At 38.5% G+C, this 19,022-nt stretch overlaps 1 protein-coding gene across 1 annotated transcript in view; it reads left to right on the top strand.

Moving 5' to 3' along the window:
• SLC6A15 (solute carrier family 6 member 15) overlaps positions 1 to 16,306 on the top strand; it is a 29,946-nt gene extending 13,640 nt beyond the window's left edge. The window contains exons 4-11 of the mRNA XM_032781376.2: positions 1,234 to 1,415; positions 4,135 to 4,245; positions 6,908 to 7,149; positions 7,254 to 7,446; positions 7,878 to 8,070; positions 10,691 to 10,850; positions 14,187 to 14,349; positions 15,071 to 16,306. Coding sequence (XP_032637267.1) covers positions 1,234 to 1,415; positions 4,135 to 4,245; positions 6,908 to 7,149; positions 7,254 to 7,446; positions 7,878 to 8,070; positions 10,691 to 10,850; positions 14,187 to 14,349; positions 15,071 to 15,442 — 1,616 coding nt within the window. The 3' untranslated portion in view covers positions 15,443 to 16,306. The remainder of the gene's footprint in view (positions 1 to 1,233; positions 1,416 to 4,134; positions 4,246 to 6,907; positions 7,150 to 7,253; positions 7,447 to 7,877; positions 8,071 to 10,690; positions 10,851 to 14,186; positions 14,350 to 15,070) is intronic.
• The last annotated feature ends 2,716 nt before the right edge of the window (positions 16,307 to 19,022 follow it).

Raw genomic sequence — 19,022 nt, 5'->3', positions numbered from 1 at the left:
CTGCCGTGCCTTCATGTAGGAGCAGCTGGGACAGGTCACCACTTGCGGGGACCCACTCAAGGTGAGCAGCCCTGAGATCTGGCACTCCGCACCCTGTCCTGCGCCCCAAACTGCTGCCCCAAACCCCATCCTGCACCCAAACTTCCTCCCAGAGCCCGTGCCCCACACCCCCTCTTCCACCCAAACTCCCTCCCTCTTAGTTAACCAGCATTTTTCACTTACCAGCATCCCCTATTCACCCAACCTGCTGGACAAAACAGCTTTTACTGTATTTCTTTTATCATTTTTACATTGCAAGTATTTGTAATAAAAATATTAATATAAAGTAAGTACTGTACACTTTGTATTCTGTGATCTAATAGAAATCAACATTTTTGAAAATGTAGAAAAACATCCACAAATATATATTAAATTTCAACAGTGCGAGTGCAATTAATTTTTTAATTATGATTAATTTTTTTGAGTTAATCACGTGAGTTAACTGCGATTGACAGCTCTACTTTTTTTTAACCTACTAGTCTTTAAGTAACACCTAAGATTAATGTAACTGAAAGAGACTAGAGAAAAAGATATATTTTCTCTGTATTTTCCAGTTAGTTTGCTTTGCATATTTGACAGCATGCCATGTATAGTCCGTTTCCATGGGTGGCGGGTCGACCCCGTTTGAGAAACCCTGGCCTAGTACATCTCATCACACACCCTTATTTGAAAATGGCTTCACCATATTTATTTCAAAATTAACATCATCCACATTTCAGAATAACTTTATAGTAAATTACTTTCCATAATGATAATGGAAAACCTGGCACATGATTCACAGCTTCATAATGCAGAAAGTCTAATTTATGCATAATTGATTAAATTCAGCTTTGTGCAGAAAACTATGTCAAAGGCCTATGCACTACTCAAAGCCCTATTTTGAGGACTTACATGGGATTTAAGTGATTCATAGGCTTTGGGTTGGTGTTCTGCACATGAATGAATTTCTCTTCCGGGGAGTACAGTTGGGTATTTTTTCAAGGGCCTTATTCAAAACTTTCCATTCAGTAGGTCTCAGATTCCATCTTTGAACTGTGATATTTTCATATTAATAGACTTTAAAGTGATGCCCCCATGGTAATAAAATATATAAGAACTAATTCAAGGTTGCTGTGATGCTTTGCTGTAAGATTGTGAAAGTACTTTTTACCCAGCGTCCAAAGATCAATAATGATTTGTTGACTTTTTTGCCAGTTGTGGAGCCTGAGTGTGAAAAAAGCTCTGCTACCACCTATTACTGGTACAGAGAAGCACTGAACATTTCCAACTCTCTCTCAGAGAGCGGGGGTCTGAACTGGAAAATGACTCTGTGCTTGCTGGCTGCCTGGATTCTGGTTTGCCTGGCAATGATCAAAGGCATTCAGTCTTCAGGCAAAGTGAGTATATTCTTTGTCTTAATTACAGTGTTTTACTTTCTGTACATTCTTACTTGCCACTTCCTTTACCTACTGTCTCATAAAATCTGCACGAGCAGACTAAAGGCTGTGACTCATCTAGCATTTTTATAATCTCAGGTAGAGAACTGTTGATACCTAAGCACAAAACTGTAGACATAATATTTGGTTATAAAGAGAGAGTGCTAAAGTCTGAGAACCCATTTTTTTTTTATTTGACATAAATAATGCAGGTAATTTCACCTTTGTTTTATTGCATCACTGATACATGTGTATATGTTGTGTGTCAGATAAAGAGATAAGATGGCTCCTACCACATCCATGCCCATTTACAGGATGGTAGATTGCTTCCTTATGATCCGTTATCATTTTGTTCCCCTATCTCACAGGGGTCCATGCGGCTGTAACATCCTTGATCATGAGGGCTAGATACAGCTCCCTTTGGAAGCCTTCATTTTTTCTTTTCAACCTTTTTGATTAGCCATCCCCTTTTGCTGCTGCTGCTGAGGAGTAGAGCGATAGATGCCACAGAGTAATTCTCATGCTTGAACTCTCTCTCATGTGCACTCTCTGTGTTAAAGAGTCATTTGGGCCAGCAAGAAAGTAAAAGAGAGCACAAGCATGCAAATGACCCTATAGTCCAGTAGTTAGAGCACTGGGAGGTGGGGACTGAGGGTCCAGCCCTCCTGTGTTAATGACTAATTATCCAGAGTGCACAGCTTCAGCAGAAGAGAGCTCCCCCATCAGAATATGCCATAGCCCCGTGGCAGATCCCTGCTCAAATTCCTTCAGCTCCTCAGGGAGGGTGGGTCTTGAACTGTGAGTTTCCCACATGCCAGGAGAATACCCTAACCACTGGGCTAAATGTTAAGAGGGTACGTGTCCTCTTCCTCCTTCTCCTGTCTATTTTGTGTAAACTCACCTGAAGGGCCCAATACGTTAAGTGTGTTTGGAGGCTGTCCACCATCAGGCACACACATGACTGAGGAGACAGAAAGCCAATCTTCCCCGGATATGTGAATCGTTCTGGGGATTAGATGGGAGATAGGCATGCAGGTGCCTAGAGAGAGGCAGCAATGTACATTCCAGAGGCAGAATCATAGGTGCCTAGGGATACTTTACAGTAAAATCTTAGGTGCCAAGTGAGTTTAGGCACCTACAGGGGTCAGTGGAAATTTTATGCATCACAGTAAAGCTTAAAATTGGGACTGTCAATAAAGTTACACGTGAGTGTAAATGTTTACAGGGTTGGGTCCTAAATTGGGCTGTCTCAACTAGCATTTAGGAAGGAGACACCTGAGGAATGCTGCAGGAAGGTCTGAAGTTTATGGAGGGGCATTTTGGGATGGACCTAGAAGGTGGCAATGGCAATAATCCTCCCCCCAGGTTCGTCCTCCAGTTATTCCTGATCCTAAGTGAGTCTACAAAATTTGTATTTAACATGACTGGAAGTACTCACCTAGAACTTCCACCCATAATCTGCTGCCCTGGAGGCAAGAGGACTGAGTCAAATGTTAGACTGTATTATAAAATTCTAGCCAAATTTAAGGGAATTCATCTTTCCTCTACATTCAGCCCCAGATAAGAAAGAAAAATTGCCCTTAAGACTGGCTGGTTCTGGCACCTCATTGTTGACAGCATCATCTGCTTAGTTCTTTGCGATCAGAAAATCTTGTGATAGGATTTTACATCAGGTCATGGGGAATTATCACATGCCTCTTTAGCATATTCCAGTAACAGAAATGATTTAAGTGTGGCCTGTTTTGACACATAATGAAACGATTGAGCTTTCCAAGCACCAAACCCATTTACTAGCCTTTTCAAGAATGGATGAGGAATGAAAGATAGCATTTCACTTATTGAATACTGTTTTCTTTCCAGTATGAGATCAGATAAATTAACAATAAAGCAAAAAGATATTTATCACAAGGGGTTGCAAGTACCCCTGAAAATTAAGCTATATGCTTGTAAAACCAAATGAAGTCAGCCCTCAAGTATAAGGCAAGAACCTGGTCCTTAGCTGCATTGGTGTTGTAGAGTGTAGGAGTAGGGTTTTCCTAGCTCAGAAAGTTGGTCTGGATTGTATTCTAGGGCTCTAAAGTGTACTAACTTCTGTGCCTACTAGCCTAGTGAGATATGATCTTCAGGCGAGACAGAATTGTCCAATCCCTATGGAACATGGCTCAAATCCCATGGATTTGGGGGTATTTGCACACGGTTTTGGGCTCCCCTTCCTTCTTGGCAATACACATTATTTGGTCGGGTGAACCCACTGAGCTACCTGCTATCCCCCTTCCAAAGGGAGTACAAGTTGCAGATAATAACAATGCTGCAAAAAGCAGCCACTTTCTTCATCATGATTTCTGCCTGAAACAGAGTACATTTAGAAGCGGAAGCAAAGTCCTTAAGAGTGGCTGCTCCCCACTCCTCTCATCAGGACTGACATACTCATTGGATTTCCATGGAACCCCAATTCTGTGTTGTTCAACCAACCAGAGCAGATATTGTACTATAACTGTTTCTGCAATTTGGGGAACCATTTGAGAAATGTTACCTTGTTTTTGCTCCTTTCTGCACCATAGAGGGGAACAGAGAGTCTGTCTTGCAATTTAATCTTGGTCATGCAATTGACTATAGAAAATGAAACTCTGGAAAAAAAAAGCCATGCATGTCTTTTTAATGTTCTTTTAATGTTTTTCAGATCATGTATTTTAGTTCCCTTTTCCCTTATGTGGTACTTATATGCTTTCTAGTCAGAGGACTGCTCTTAAATGGTTCCATGGATGGAATTCGTCACATGTTTACACCTAAGGTATGTGCTTAGTTTCCATTGAATGTGCACATATTGCTTCAATGGCAAATTGTTCATTTATGAATTCTTTGAATAATGAAACACTGGGCTTAGCAGCCTTTTTTCAGGGCCTGCTCTTGCTCCCATTGTAATAAATGGGACATTTTTCATTGACTTCAGTGGCACAGGATCAAGCCCTTAGAGCCTGCCTGCTCAGAAATACATACGGGATCTGTTCCTGTTTCTGTACAAGTCAGTTCTACAGTTGAGTTAAATGGAAGCAGGACTGGCCCTCACAGATGAATATTAAATAATATATGAGAAAACTGAAGGGGTCATTGTGGCCAGAGAAAAATAACAAGAAGGTTACCCCTTGTTTGAATGTCAGGAACACCATCAGTAGGTTAAAATGACTTGTGTTAGCAATCATATTGTTTTTTACTTGCATGATAGTAATGCTAAGAGTCCCTAACTGAGATCCAGGCCAATTATGCTAGGCACTGTACAAACACATAGTGAGAGACAGTCTGTGCCCTAAATTAGCTTACCAGCTAAATAGACAAGACAGTTGCCGGGTGATTGTGAGGAAGTGTTATTCCAGTTTCTACAGATGGAAAACCAAGGCATAGAGATATTAAGTGACTTGCCCACGGTCATACAGAAAACCTGTAGCAGAGGCAGGAATTGAACTGAGAGCTCCTGAGGTATAGTTCAGTGCTTTAACTGAGAACTCCTGATTTGCAATTCAGTGCTTCAAACACAGGACTATCTTTCTTTTAACCATAAAAATGCTCTGGGGCCAGATCCTGAAGGAAGCTAAGCTCCCCAGCTCCCACTGAGCAAAAGGGATTCAGCATCTCTTAGGAGTTGTCCCATCATGATTTGAACATAGTGATGAGTACATTACAAATAATACTGATGATTTTTTTTATTAAAAGAGTTCAGTAATTAAATTGTTCACATAAATAATGTTTAAAGAAAAAATGTATTCTTAATATTTTCTATTGGTCTCCAGATATGTGTCTCAAAACCTGATTTTCATTACTGTTGAATGATGGTGTAAAAACAGGAGGGGATAATGTTGTTTGCAGTGTATATAACCAGAAGATTGTCACTTGAACATTGGCTTGATGTAGATAGAGTAGCAAACGAAACATATATGGGCCTGATTCAAAGCCCATGAAAGTCAGTTACTAGGGCAGAAATATCACATTATGTGGAGAAATGTTTCCTTATACCCTACAAAAACTGAAATGAAAATCCTTTGTATTAACAGAGTAAATAAAAATGTGAAAAAAATGTTCTGACATGCTGGTAGGAATTAAGAGTGTATATTTCGCTCCATCTAGTGAGCAAGCACTAGAAATGATTCTGTGATAGATAACACACAACATTTGAAGTATCTGTAGAGTACAGCATATCTGTTTGTACCATTTGTAATTACAGTACTGTGCATCTTTACAGAAAAATATATATTTCCACCTTCACACTAAAGATCCATTTATCAGGACTTCCAGGATCATAATTAGATTTATGAAAAAAACTCCTTTACAGTTTACATATGATATATATGTAATCTTTCCAATTTTTACAGAAAGCTGGAAACTTTTCTAAAATTGCATTGAAGTAACTTGAGGCATATTTTGCTTAAAGTAAGGAAAAACAATAAATTAATGTAACTATTTTGATGCTTTTATTTTCTTATAAAACTAATGAAATTTAAATACAAAACATCATCAAAATTAAGGTATTTTAATGTTATATATAATTTCATAACATATTTATGAAGGTATGGTTCAGTTTGATCTCAGTAGACAAATCTAATGTGTCCAACTTAACATCAGCTTCTGACCTTCTTTGAGATCTATGGAAGAAAAACAACATATAAGAACTAGACAGTGTTGTTATTCTGTTGTGATCTACTAATTGGGTAGATCCAAGATAAACAGGTGATGGAGTATAAATTATCTAGTTTCACCAAAGGCATTCATTGAAATTGGATTTGCTGAAGAAGCAATGCAAATGGAATTTACAATCAATTTTCAGTGCAGGTCCAAATTTTCACTTGGATATGTGGTCTATTTAAGTCAGCGAGAGGTTTATGTGTATATTTGAAGACAGAATTTGATCCACAGATATCAGCATAGGTTATAGTAGCCAGAGTTTATTCTGCTCGTTGAATCTTTCTACACAGACTATAACGTAAGTGTATTCACAGAACTCTCCCTTGTTAACACAATTCCACATGATCCTGCATGTAATTCATTTTTGCTATTCAAACAATCTTCAACATATTTTATTTTAATTTTATAAGGAAACGTATCCCAAAATATCTTAACAATTGCAATTCAAATCAATTAATCCAGTTAAATTGGAAACATACTACAATGTGGCCTCCAATACCAGGGTACAACTAGCTACTATTTTAACAATGAACGTAACTGGCCAGCAGTGGCTCATTATGTTCCTCTTGGACTGCGTGTAAAGCTAATGAAAATCTTGGTCCATACATTCCTCCAGTGATATAATTAATATTCAGATTTTGTTCTAATACTGTATAAATAAATTTGTGCTTTAGCATTTTAGTTTGTATGGGTTATCTTACCAGATTGTATGTTGTCTATCCATACAAAAGAAGTACTGTATTTTGTAGCTGACGTATATTGTGTCTAATTTCAAACAGCTTGAAATAATGCTGGAGCCCAAGGTCTGGAGAGAAGCTGCTACTCAGGTGTTCTTTGCCTTAGGGCTTGGATTTGGTGGAGTCATTGCCTTTTCAAGCTACAACAAGAGAGACAACAACTGCCATTTCGATGCTGTTCTGGTGTCCTTCATCAATTTTTTCACTTCTGTGCTGGCAACTTTGGTGGTGTTTGCTGTTCTGGGCTTCAAAGCAAATATCATAAATGAGAAATGCATTACCCAGTATGAATATTCATTTCTTTTCTTCATTTTTATGGTATATTTCACTTAGGAATTCATACAGGAAGTCCTCTGATTTATTATCACTATTTCATTGTGTTTTACAGAAATTCAGAAAAGATTTTAAATCTTTTGAAAATAGGCAATCTGAGCCAGGATATGATCCCCCATCATATCAATTTCTCTAGCATCACAGCAGATGATTACAATTTAGTTTATGACATCATTCAAAAAGTTAAAGAAGAAGAATTTCCGGCTCTTGGCCTGAAATCCTGTCAGATTGAAGATGAACTTAATAAGGTTAGAATGATGTTTGTATCTTCAATGCAAAGATTATGAATGATTAGGTATTTTAGTAGCCATCTGTTACTGTGAAATATAAAGAATGCAGTATTCTATATCTAAAATTGGCTTTATTTTCTGAGCAGCTCTTCATCTGTAAACAAATGGGCATCATCTAAAGCCCCAATCAGATTTTTTGGATCAGTCCCCTAATCAATGTCTCTGCGTTGAGCGACTGTATGCTATGGTCAAAGTATACTGCTCCTGAGATCATAAAATATAACGAGCCTGATTTTCAGACATTTAGAACATGCAATATTATGGACGGAGGCAGATTTTGTGTACACAAGCTTACAAAAATATGTGAATAAATATTGACCCACTGTTATTTTGACTCAGTTTGCTCTGTTGTCTCCATTAATCATCTCATGTGGATTTCTTATTGACAGGCTGTTCAAGGCACTGGTTTAGCTTTTATTGCCTTTACAGAAGCAATGACCCACTTCCCTGCTTCTCCTTTCTGGTCAGTGATGTTCTTCCTCATGCTGGTAAATCTGGGACTTGGCAGTATGTTTGGAACCATTGAAGGAATCATCACACCTATTGTTGATGCCTTCAAAGTGAGGAAAGAAATTCTTACTGGTGAGTTTTACAAGTTTTCATCTCTCATTAGCCCAATAAAATAGGTCTCCTGCTTATTTCTTTGGAGAAGAATAAGAGGTATTTCATGTTTTTATTGGCATGAAGAGTTGCACCACAGAATATAGCATAGTGTAATTTAACTGCAGTCCAGTCTGTACTCTCTATTCCCCAGCATCAAAAACATAGTTCCATAAAGAATTTTTACTGTGTGTAATTCAAGTTGCATAACAGTTTCCATTCTGAGCTCCTTTAAAGTCAGTCATTCTTAAGTCTCCCAAAATGTTCACCATTCAAGCATAGACAAGTATGACAATGTAAATAAAAAAGAATGAAAAAATAAATATAAGATGCTAAAAGTTATGCACAAAGAGGAATGAAAGTTTCACATGCAGTCTTAATAGTGGCTTGTCCTGATTTATGAGTGATTAATGGGGCATCCTTAACCATCTTTTACTAATCTTTTCTTTAAATAGAGGAAAAAATGAGGTAAAGAAATCAACAGTGACATGAAATTTGCAGTTCAAAAAGTCTATAGAACTACCACAGTGAACTAAGCAAATTGCCCATTCACTCTGATAGCCTACTGCCAGAAATGTTCTATGTCAGATATTTGTGAGGAAGATAGCATCCCTGCACTCACCATTCACAAAAAATACATTTTTACTGAGAGTTAGGCCCAACCAGTAATGAACTGGGCTCCCATGGGTTCCTATACAATTTTGAAAATCCCACTAGGCACCTGTCTAAATCTTAGGTGCCTGAATAGCTTTAAAAATCTGGCCTTGGAGGACTTAGTTAATAAGTAGTGCTTAAAAGGAAACGTGCTTCAGTTGTTTGCTCGATCAGGGCCTTACAATTTTCACAAAGGCTAATCAGCAGATATTCATGAATGCTGAGCCGTTGAATAGAAATGCTCACCACTTCTGAAAAACAGCCCTTAAGTTCTTTTGCTTCTTTAAAACCCTATCAAATAACTTGTGTAATATTAATATAGTTTGAAAATTTGCTACTTGTTCTGAATGTGTATATAAATGCCTTGTTGCCACATAATAACAGTTTTAGCACTTCACAGTAAAATTTTTTCAGAATTGATCTCTAACCTCCAAATTCTCCTCTGGATTATGTCTCATACAGTGCCAGTTGAATTGCACAGCATAAACACCAACAGGAGAATTTGGCATGAAGAGTCGTAGATACCCACAAATCTGCAATTTTGATTAAAGTGTTCCTGCATTTGTAACTTGCAGCATTATGGGCCTGATTCAGCAAAGCACTCAAGTATCTCCGAATCTCCATTGCCTTCACTGAGACTTATCTCATGCTTAAATACTTTGGGGTGTATGTGTTCAGTGACATTAGTGCTCTTATCCAAGTCTCCTTATACATATTGTTGCATACTCTGGCTATATACAACATGAAGGCACAGAGGGGAGAGTTAACGATTCAGGGATAATCTCAGTCTGAGGGTGGGATTTTCAAAAGCACACAGTATGGGGCTAAATCTGTTTCACTGAAGTCTCTAAGATAACTCCTATTGATTTTAGTGGGAGCAGTTAGGCCAGTACTGAGCCCTTTTGAAGATTCCACCCTAACTTTCCCTGCTTTTGTCAATTTGTGTTAGGCCCTGAATGCTATGATTAACATCCATTTTTTATTTTAATAGATGTTTCTTCTGCAATGCTTTAATTCAAAACTTTTTTCTCCAAAAGATATTAATAAAGTAAACTGTGGTTACACGATAAAAAAAGATAAATTTATTTTTATATGACTATATTTACAAAATTATTGTTCTCTTTCCTTACAGTACTTAAGTCAATACATATATTGGCTGGAGTATAACCAGTGTCCCTTATGGGGTACTGTTACACTTTGGGGCCAATCCTACAAGTCTTCTCTGTTCGGAGTACAGCCAACTTCAAATTCTTCCAGAATTTGTCTCACTGTATTACTATTGTGGGGTCCAGTCCTGTTCCCACTGAAGCCAATGGTAGAAATCCCATTGACTTTCATCATTGAATTTCATTGACTTTGGGATGGAGATTTCCAGCTGGACTTTAGAAGAAGAAAAGGTTGTGATGCTGTTGCTTTGAAAGCAAGTAAATGAACATAGTTCCCATGGCAAGTGAATGCAATCTGAATCAAGGTGGCAGTGAATGAGTCTACCTAGTAAACCTATATAGTTGTTTGGTTTTGAAAAATGTGGTCTAAAATTTTGACGCACTTAACTTTAGTTGATGGAAAGAGAGAACTAAGGACCAGTTCACAGCATGCACTGCATTAAGTGTACCGTTTTCCTGGATTCTACCCTTACATTCACTATAAATGTCTAATGATAAATAGTCCTTGATTCAGCAAAGAACTTATTTTGCTGAATCAGGGCTGCCTTACATTCTGGTAATTACTTCAAATTTTTGACTGCTAGCTGCCGAGGGAACGGCTAAGATTCCTTTGATGGCTTTACTGTGCCAGTGCAAAGGTGGGACGAAAAGAAGGGAAAACTAGTGTAAATAATTAATAAAGCAAAACAATAATTATTTTGATGTTTGGTAACTTTCTTTCTTCCTTCCTTTTTCTGATGCATGATTATGGTTACAATTCTAATTTCTGTCCTTTGTTCCAGTCATCTGCTGTCTGGTGGCATTTTTAATTGGCCTGATCTTTGTGCAGCACTCTGGAAATTATTTTGTCACAATGTTTGATGATTACTCTGCTACTCTGCCTCTACTTATTGTGGTCATTTTGGAGAATATTGCCATTTCTCAAGTTTATGGGATAGACAAGTAAGTTCAGGAAATGGAGTCGCTCCTTTCGGTGATTGTTAATATGCTGATGCTATTCATCGTTATCCTTATTGTTTTAGTTGTATAGGATCAGCAGCCTGCTGGATGAGGTGAAGACAGATCCCTGCCTCAAAGAACTTTCAGATGATCTAGGCAGCATACAAAAACAGAGAAGGGAAGGGGAACGATGAACTGAAGTGTGAAATCAAGCCTTCATCTTGGGGTTGTTTTTTTCTTGTGTGTGTAGGTACATTATTTCTGGTAGGTTATGGGTGTCAGGATGGGTGAGCCTGTGCTTGTAGGACTCCTGAGGGAAGTGCATTTTTAAGGATGGATTTGGAGCATATATTGGACCAGGGTAGGAGAAGGGTTATAAATCTATGGGGCAGTATGGAAGAAGGCCTGCAAGCACGAGTAGTAGAGGGACACAGAGGGTTGATTAGACCAGTGCAACAGAGACGAGGAAGTCAGTGGCAAGAGACAAGGTCAGAGAGATGGGCAGGATGAGAAAGGTCTTGAAGTCAAGGAAGAGGAGTATAAATTTGATCTACACAGCAAGGGGAAGCCAATGGAGGGATTTCAAGAAGAGTTAAACATACTTAGAGTAGCGGGTGAGAAAAAATATACGATTTTTAACAGATTGAATTATTTGACAATATGACATGAGAGGTAGTCTCTCAAGTTGGAAGGCGCCAGCTCATTTAAGTCTTTTTAGGTCAAAATCAACACATTAATTAGACTAAATACAGAAACTAACAGTCAGCCAGTGCAGATCCTGGAACTGTAATGTCACACACTCTCATCAAGGTGTATTACTTAGACTGGCTATTGCATACTACACCAGCTAAAGTTTCTAGATTGAGTCAAGGTAAAGTTCCATGCAAAATGCATTGCATTAATCTAGTCTTGTGGTGTCACAGGCATGGATCAGGGTATCCAGATCCAAATTAAAAGAAAACTGTTTCAATCAACCAGTCAGCGCAGATGATTAAAAGAATATGGCTTTGTTGTAAATCTAGTCTCAGATTTAATAATCATGAAGCATTGACCCTACATATGTCAAATGCATTTATCTCCTGTCTTGATTTATCAGTCCAAGGTATTACTTTGGTAGTGGTTCCACAGGGTATCCTGATGATTCAACTGAAAGTGTCTGTGAGTCATGGCATGTACTGTAGTCCAGCATTCAACGGACCTTTGAATTCATTGCTAAGCTCTATACATCACTCATGGTGTATATTTTCCTGCACTAACCTTAGTACGGAACCCAATATTATTTGCAGAGTCCACTTGAATCTGAAGCACTCAAACTGTCATTGACAAGTAGCTATTAATTATCAGGCTTACAAGCTTCAGTCAAAGGTCAGGACCACATTGTGGTAGATGCTGGGCAAACATAGTGCAAAAAGGCAGTGCCTATCCCATAGAGCTAATAATCTAAGCGTAAGAAAAGAGACAACAGGTGGATACAGACTGACGGGGGAACACAGGGAAACGTGAAACAATATTTGATCAGCCTGATAGGCAGCGGTCTCAGCACAGCACCTATCCCTCAAGTTTTCTGTAGGCATCACAGCAAAGGAGAGTTTCGGGGAGGTGACCTTGTGGATGCTTATGTGGAGCACCTCCCAAGCATGAGGAGCAACATAGGAGAAAGTAAGAAATTGTTTGAAAATGTAACAAGTAGGTGATGAAGGCTGGTCATCATTGACAGATCAGAGGCAGGAGATGACATCTTGATCTTATATGAAAGATGATAGGTAGTGTGGGGATAGGTCATGAAGACTCTTAAAGGTGAAGAGAAGTAGCTTATGTTTGCTATAGTGGAGAAAGAGGAGCTGTATACCAAGGGTTAAAGCCATTTGTGAAATCAGTTATTTTTACTAGTTTTAACTATGTCCTTTGCTCACAATGAAGTATATTTTCAGTGGTATGTTTCCAGGAATTAGATGAGATTTTATGTCATAGTAACCTTGTATGGGGCATTTCTTCCACAACGTTAATTACAGTAGAAACATTTTGTTACAGTAACATTCAAATAGGGAAATGAAACAGCAAAGGAGTTAAAATGCTATCAGAGTTTGCTGACCAAACCCAAAAGGAACCAGTTCTAAGTTAACATTCTCATTTTCTGCTGGCATTGAAGTATGTGTACTTTTTCATCAGAAAGTCCTAAAACAATAGGCTTGGTTCAGAACATATGTTGCACTACCAAGGAACAGTGGCAGAGTCAAGACCTCACACAGTCATTCAACAACTGATAAGGTGCAAAATGGTAGCTTGTTGATAATGTAAATTATTATAATATATAGCTCACATGAATTCAAAATTAGTTTTGTAACATCTATTTTGTCCTTTCTGGTTCCCTACTTGCATGTGAATTCAAAAGTAATGGCATGTGCCTAAATAGATATCCCAGGACAATATAAACACTTCAGTAGGTTTTGAGTTGGGTTCAGGGTAATATTTCTTTTTACACTTAGACTGGTTTGGGGTAGCATCTTAGAACTAGCAGCCAGCTGCAAGAATGGGTTGGAAAAGCTTATAACAGTGTTTTTTTTTCCTAATGTATCACCCCTAAACACCAGTGTTAAATCTTTCTGAGCTGAACACTGTGGATTTTCACAATTATTCATCAACATTCAAAATACGTTTCTTACTTATTTTAGGGTCATCTATTCAGAGGCGGCTCTAGCTTTTTTGCCACCCTCAGCACAGCAGGCAGGCTGCCTTTGGCGGTTTGCCTGTGGCAGGTCCCTGGTCCTGCGGCTTCAGCGGCTTGACTGCGGGAGGTCCGCCGGTCCTGTGGCTTCAGCGTACCCGCCGCTGAATTGCTGCCGAATCCGTGGGACCGGCAGACCTCCCGCAGGCAAGCCGCTGAAGCTGTGGGACCGGGGACCTACCGCAGGCAAGCTGCCGAAGGCTGCCTGACTGCCGCCCTCACAGGGACTGGCAGGGCGGCCCTTGCAGCTTGCCGCTCCAGGCACACGCTTGGTGCTCTGGAGCCTGGATCCGCCGCTGCATCTAATCTATATTTGTGACACACCAGGAACTAAACATTGGCCTAACATCATTTAGGGATCACACTCATTTCTGCTTGTGGCTTAATCAGGATTCAAACGTAAGCTTTCTAGCACTCTGAGTGAACCTGATCTGAGCTGATTCAACCTTTATTAACATAGGTACTGTTTGTAAACCATACAATTGATCTAAGTGCAGATATTTCTATTTTACCTTCTATTGGTGTGTGCTGATTGTTGCAAATTAGCTGATATGTCTCAACTACATACACTCAAAACCGCAGTTTCTGAACTAATGATGTGCATTTCCCCCCAGATTTATGGAGGACCTAAAGGATATGCTTGGTTTTTTTCCAAACCGGTATTATTACTACATATGGAAGTATGTTTCCCCTGTAGTGTTGTTATTTTTGCTGGTAGCTAGTATTGTCCAAATGGGATTAAGTCCTCCTGGTTACAATGCATGGATTGAAGAGAAGGTACGTAACAACATACACCATTACCAGAATAATGTAACATGTATTTAAAGTGCTTTTGCTAGCCCATGAAAAGACACTTTTGTAATTCATATAGTTCATTACAAATGTGAACAAAGCCACTTTTGTTTCTAGTTATACTGATACAAAACCATCACTACCTTTAATAAGCATTGGTTCTTTCATTTCCAAAAAAGGGCGTCACTGGCTGACTCCTCAGTGCTGATTTGTTGGGTTGCATGTGTGAGAGATAGGGTGAAAGGGGGAAGTATTTGTTTGTTTGAATTAAAGCAGAATACACAGTGGTGGCACTGAGCTAGCATCAGTTGTTTCATCATGGAACTAAATATTCAGATTAGGCATTTAATGGCCACTCCCCTTGGAAGCTGGGACAGCCTATCAGTGAACAGCTACTTTATAGAACAATCTGTGATTGTCTAGTATAGTGGAATAAGGACAGTCAGTTTCTAGGAAATCTAGCGATGTTGTTTTTCAGCAAAGAATTGGTAATGTTCTGTTTTCTAGGGTTTTTTTGCAACGTTAGCACTGCTCTTAGTGCTTATTTCATCTCATGTAGCAACACCAAATCCGGGGTTGAGAGCTAATCAAAATGTGGGGGAAGTTAATGTTTGATATGAATAGGAGTTTTGCCTGGGTTAGGATTGCAAGCTTTGTCTCTTATTAAGTAACAACGTATTAATATCCTTTCTCTTGTCCCGCATAGGCTACTGAGGAGTTCCTGAGCTATCCACCCTGGGGAATGATTGTCTGTATATCTCTGATGATATTGGCCATACTTCCTGTCCCTATAGTCTTCATAGTCCGCCGCTGCAATCTTATTGATGATAGCTCTGGTAGTTTGGCTGCTGTATCCTACAAAAGAGGACGGATAATAAAGGAGCCTGTTAATCTAGAAGGAGATGATGCAAGTCTGATTCATGGGAAGATTCCAAGTGAGCAGCCATCTCCAACTTTTGGTAAAAACATATATCGGAAACAAACTGGATCCCCAACTCTGGATACTGCTCCCAATGGACGCTATGGTATTGGCTATCTAATGGCAGATATGCCAGATATGCCAGAGTCTGACTTGTAGCTAGAGAACAAAATCACTTCTTTTTTTGTTTATACTGTATCACTAAGCATTGGGTCTCTAAGAGAAGTTGTCTGCTTCACTTACTAGAGTGCGATCTCAGGTGCCCCCTAGCTACACTCTTTAAAATATCATGACGGTACATACAGAGTGAAAATTCTCTTTGGATTGATCTTCTGGTTTTATATTGCATTAGAACATAAGAACAGCCATACAAAACCACAAGCCCATCTAACCCACTATCATGTCCTCTGACAGTCGCCATTGCCAGGTGCCCCAGAGGGAATGAATAGAACAGGCAGTCATCAAGCAATCCATTCTCAGTCACCCAACCCCAGCCTCTGTCAATCAGATGCCAGGGACACCATCTCTGCCTATCCTGGCTAATAGCCATTGATGGATCTCTCCTCCATGAATTTATCTAGTTCTTTTTTGAACCCTGTTATAGTCTTGGCCTTCACAACATCCTCTGGCAAAGAGTTCCACAGATTGACTGTGCGTTCTGTGAAGAAATACTTCCTTTTGTTTCTTTTAAACATGCTGCCTATTAATTTCATTTGGTGACCTGCTAGTTCTTGTGTTATGAGGAGTAAATAACACTTCTTTATTTACTTTCTCCACACCAGTCATGATTTTATAGACCTCAGTCATATCCCCCCTTAGTTGTCTTTTTTCCAAGCTGAAAAGTCCCAGTCTTATTAATCATGCCTCATATGGAAGCTGTTCCATGGCCCTAATCATTTTTGTTGGCCTTCTGTGAACCTTTTCCAAATCCCATATATATATATTTTTTTAGATGGGGCAGCCACATCTGCATGCAGTATTCAATATGTGGGCATACTATGGATTTGTATAGAGGCAATATGATATTTTCTGTCCTATTATCTATCCCTTTCTTAATGATTCCCAACATTCTGTTTGCTGTTTTGACTGCCGCTGCACATTGAGTTGATGTTTTCAAAGAACTATCCACAGTGACTCCAAGATCTCTTTCTTGAGTGGTAACAGCTAATTTAGATCGCATAATTTTGTATGTATAGCTTGGATTATGTTTTCCAATGTGCATTACTTTACATTTATCAACATAAAATTTCATTTGCCATTTTGTTGCTCCGTCACCCAGTTTTGTGAGATCCCTTTTGTAACTCTTTGCAGTCTGCTTTGGACTTGACTATCTTGAGTGTTGAAGGGAAAACATACCACATAAAAAAAATCAGTGATGGCCTAGGTCTGTCAAGATAGCCAAGATTTTTTTTTAAATTTAATTTGAAAGCTTTCTGTCTATAAAGTACAGTTGTTATCTCAGTTTGCAGCAATTTCTCAATTGATGTAATATTTCTGACTTGGTTTAACTGAAAATCTCTTTTTTGATTTCAGGTTAACTCCCAAATATTAGAAGTGAGCCTCAAAAATAGTTCACCAAACCCATATTTCTTCACACAATTGTATATACATTATGTAGATATGCTGTACTTATTTTGTTAGCACTGATAATTACTTAGGCTATTAGCTGAGTACAAAATCTTGCAAACTATTTTCTTATGTAACAGCTGTATAAAAAAGTAGTATTAGAAATCCAAGGAGGAGGCTTCTAATGGGAATACAAGAAAGATTCCCAGTTCACTGAGGACTGCTTAAGCTATGGCTGTATATTTTATGTAAAATATTTTCTTTTTCAGTGTGAAAATAATGTAAGAGCGAGTCACTCCAAGACTCTTAAGGATTATGCAGATTCTGCATTTTTTCTAAGCTGTGTGCCTGAAAAAACTCTTCTTGATATTTATTGTGGTTACAATATTACATATATATTATATTTATATAATATACTTGTAATGTAAATATGTATATTAATACTGTATGTAATGGTTTCAAAACTTGAAGCAAGATGGCTTTTTTAATTAGTCTCTTTCTGTTTTGCTTCTGGTTTATGCAAAAAGAAATCCTTGTTTTTTTTAGTGAATAATTGTTAAGAACTGTATGGCATTACATTTTAATCTATGAATAAAGAGAGTGAAAAAAAGATGTTTATTTGTTATCTCCTGATATGTTTTTTATAGTGTAACACTCTTGCCTATCAGCTGGGCTAGCTGAAAGAACAGTGTTCACAAACTCAAAGCCTGTAAAAGCAAAAATATGTTTAACTGGGAGGTCATGTTTTCATTAAATTACTGCATCAGGAATAAGGCTTTTTATTATTACTACAATAATTTATGTAGCCCTGTAAATGTACATAGCATTTTACAAATCCAGACATATTACATGCTCCGAGGAACTTATAAACTATAAAATCAATTATGCTTTTAACACAAGTCCTGAGCAAAGAGTAGAGAATGGCTATGTTAGCCAGGAGTAGAACAAGGAATCAGATTGTGACTCTGGGAGGGGAATGCAAGAAAGTCAGAACCCACTATCTGGTACCTTCTTCTCCTCCCACCCCCACTTCCTCTGGGATTGTCTTGCAGCTATCATCCTATCCCTGATTGCCCCTCTTTATGTCTACATAGATAGGAGAGTAAGTTATGAAGGTTACTTTGCTTCTCTGCTGCTACCTGTGCTTCTGATAGCCCACATAGGTAAGCATTATGATTGCTTATTTCTTTGCACAGGTGCATAAGGTGGCTCAAAATTGAACCGTAAGCTATACTACAACAGTGTGTGATTCAGAATAAAATATTTGCATGTGAAAATAAAGGTCCAGAGTAAGCTATGCAACATACAACATGCCCAGGAACAACTATTATTTTATTATTTGTCTCTGGGAATAGTTCCACCCCATGCCTGTCCCCCACCTCCCTTAAGATCTTCTGAAATAACTTTCATTAATCATGATGAAGAAGAAGATCTTCTCAAGTCAGCTAACAGTGGCTCAGAGAAAAAAACATATCATGTTACTTAACCTTTTTGAATATTGTTCTGCCTCTTATCTGCATAAAATGTGGTCTATGAGGTCTAGCTTACCTGTTGGAACTTACACAGGGCAACTGAAATTGTTCAAAAGGGTCATTCATCAGAGATCTCTGTGGTCAGCAGATGATGTTAGTAATTGTATGCTGTCACTGTGCCTCCATGAGTCACAACTCAGAATACCAAATTCAGGACAAACTGCTGAGAAATAGGGCAGACACATCCCAAAACTGGTGGTCATTTTCCCATAAGATATACCATACTAGCAACAAAAAAGACCTTTGGTTTCACCACACTGGCTAACAAGAAGTCAGAAAAGCAGTGTCCTTGGGCATTCCAGTCCTGATTCAACATCCTGGCACTAGACTTAAAGATGAGTGGTTATTTAAAACCAATTTCGTCAATCAAAAGTGTTCTGATCCCAAAGGACCAGCCACATATCCAGGTCAATATATAACTCAGATCTTACCCAAAAATCATGCTGTTGCCCATCCTTTAGTATCTAAAATCTAAAGGTTTGTTTATAGAAAGAAAGAAAGAAAGAAAAAGAAAGGTGAGAAAATTGTTTAAAGGAATCAAATACGTACTGGTTGCTTCCAAATCACTGGAAGGTCCTCAGTCCTTTGGTTAGAATGCTCCCATTAGTTTAAGTCCATAGTCCAGAGGGTTGAGGAGGAAA

The sequence above is a fragment of the Chelonoidis abingdonii genome, chromosome 1, assembly GCF_003597395.2.
Source record: "Chelonoidis abingdonii isolate Lonesome George chromosome 1, CheloAbing_2.0, whole genome shotgun sequence".
NCBI lineage: Eukaryota > Metazoa > Chordata > Testudines > Testudinidae > Chelonoidis > Chelonoidis abingdonii.
Note: the sequence above shows the minus strand (reverse complement) of the source record. Positions and strands in the feature narration are given on the sequence as shown.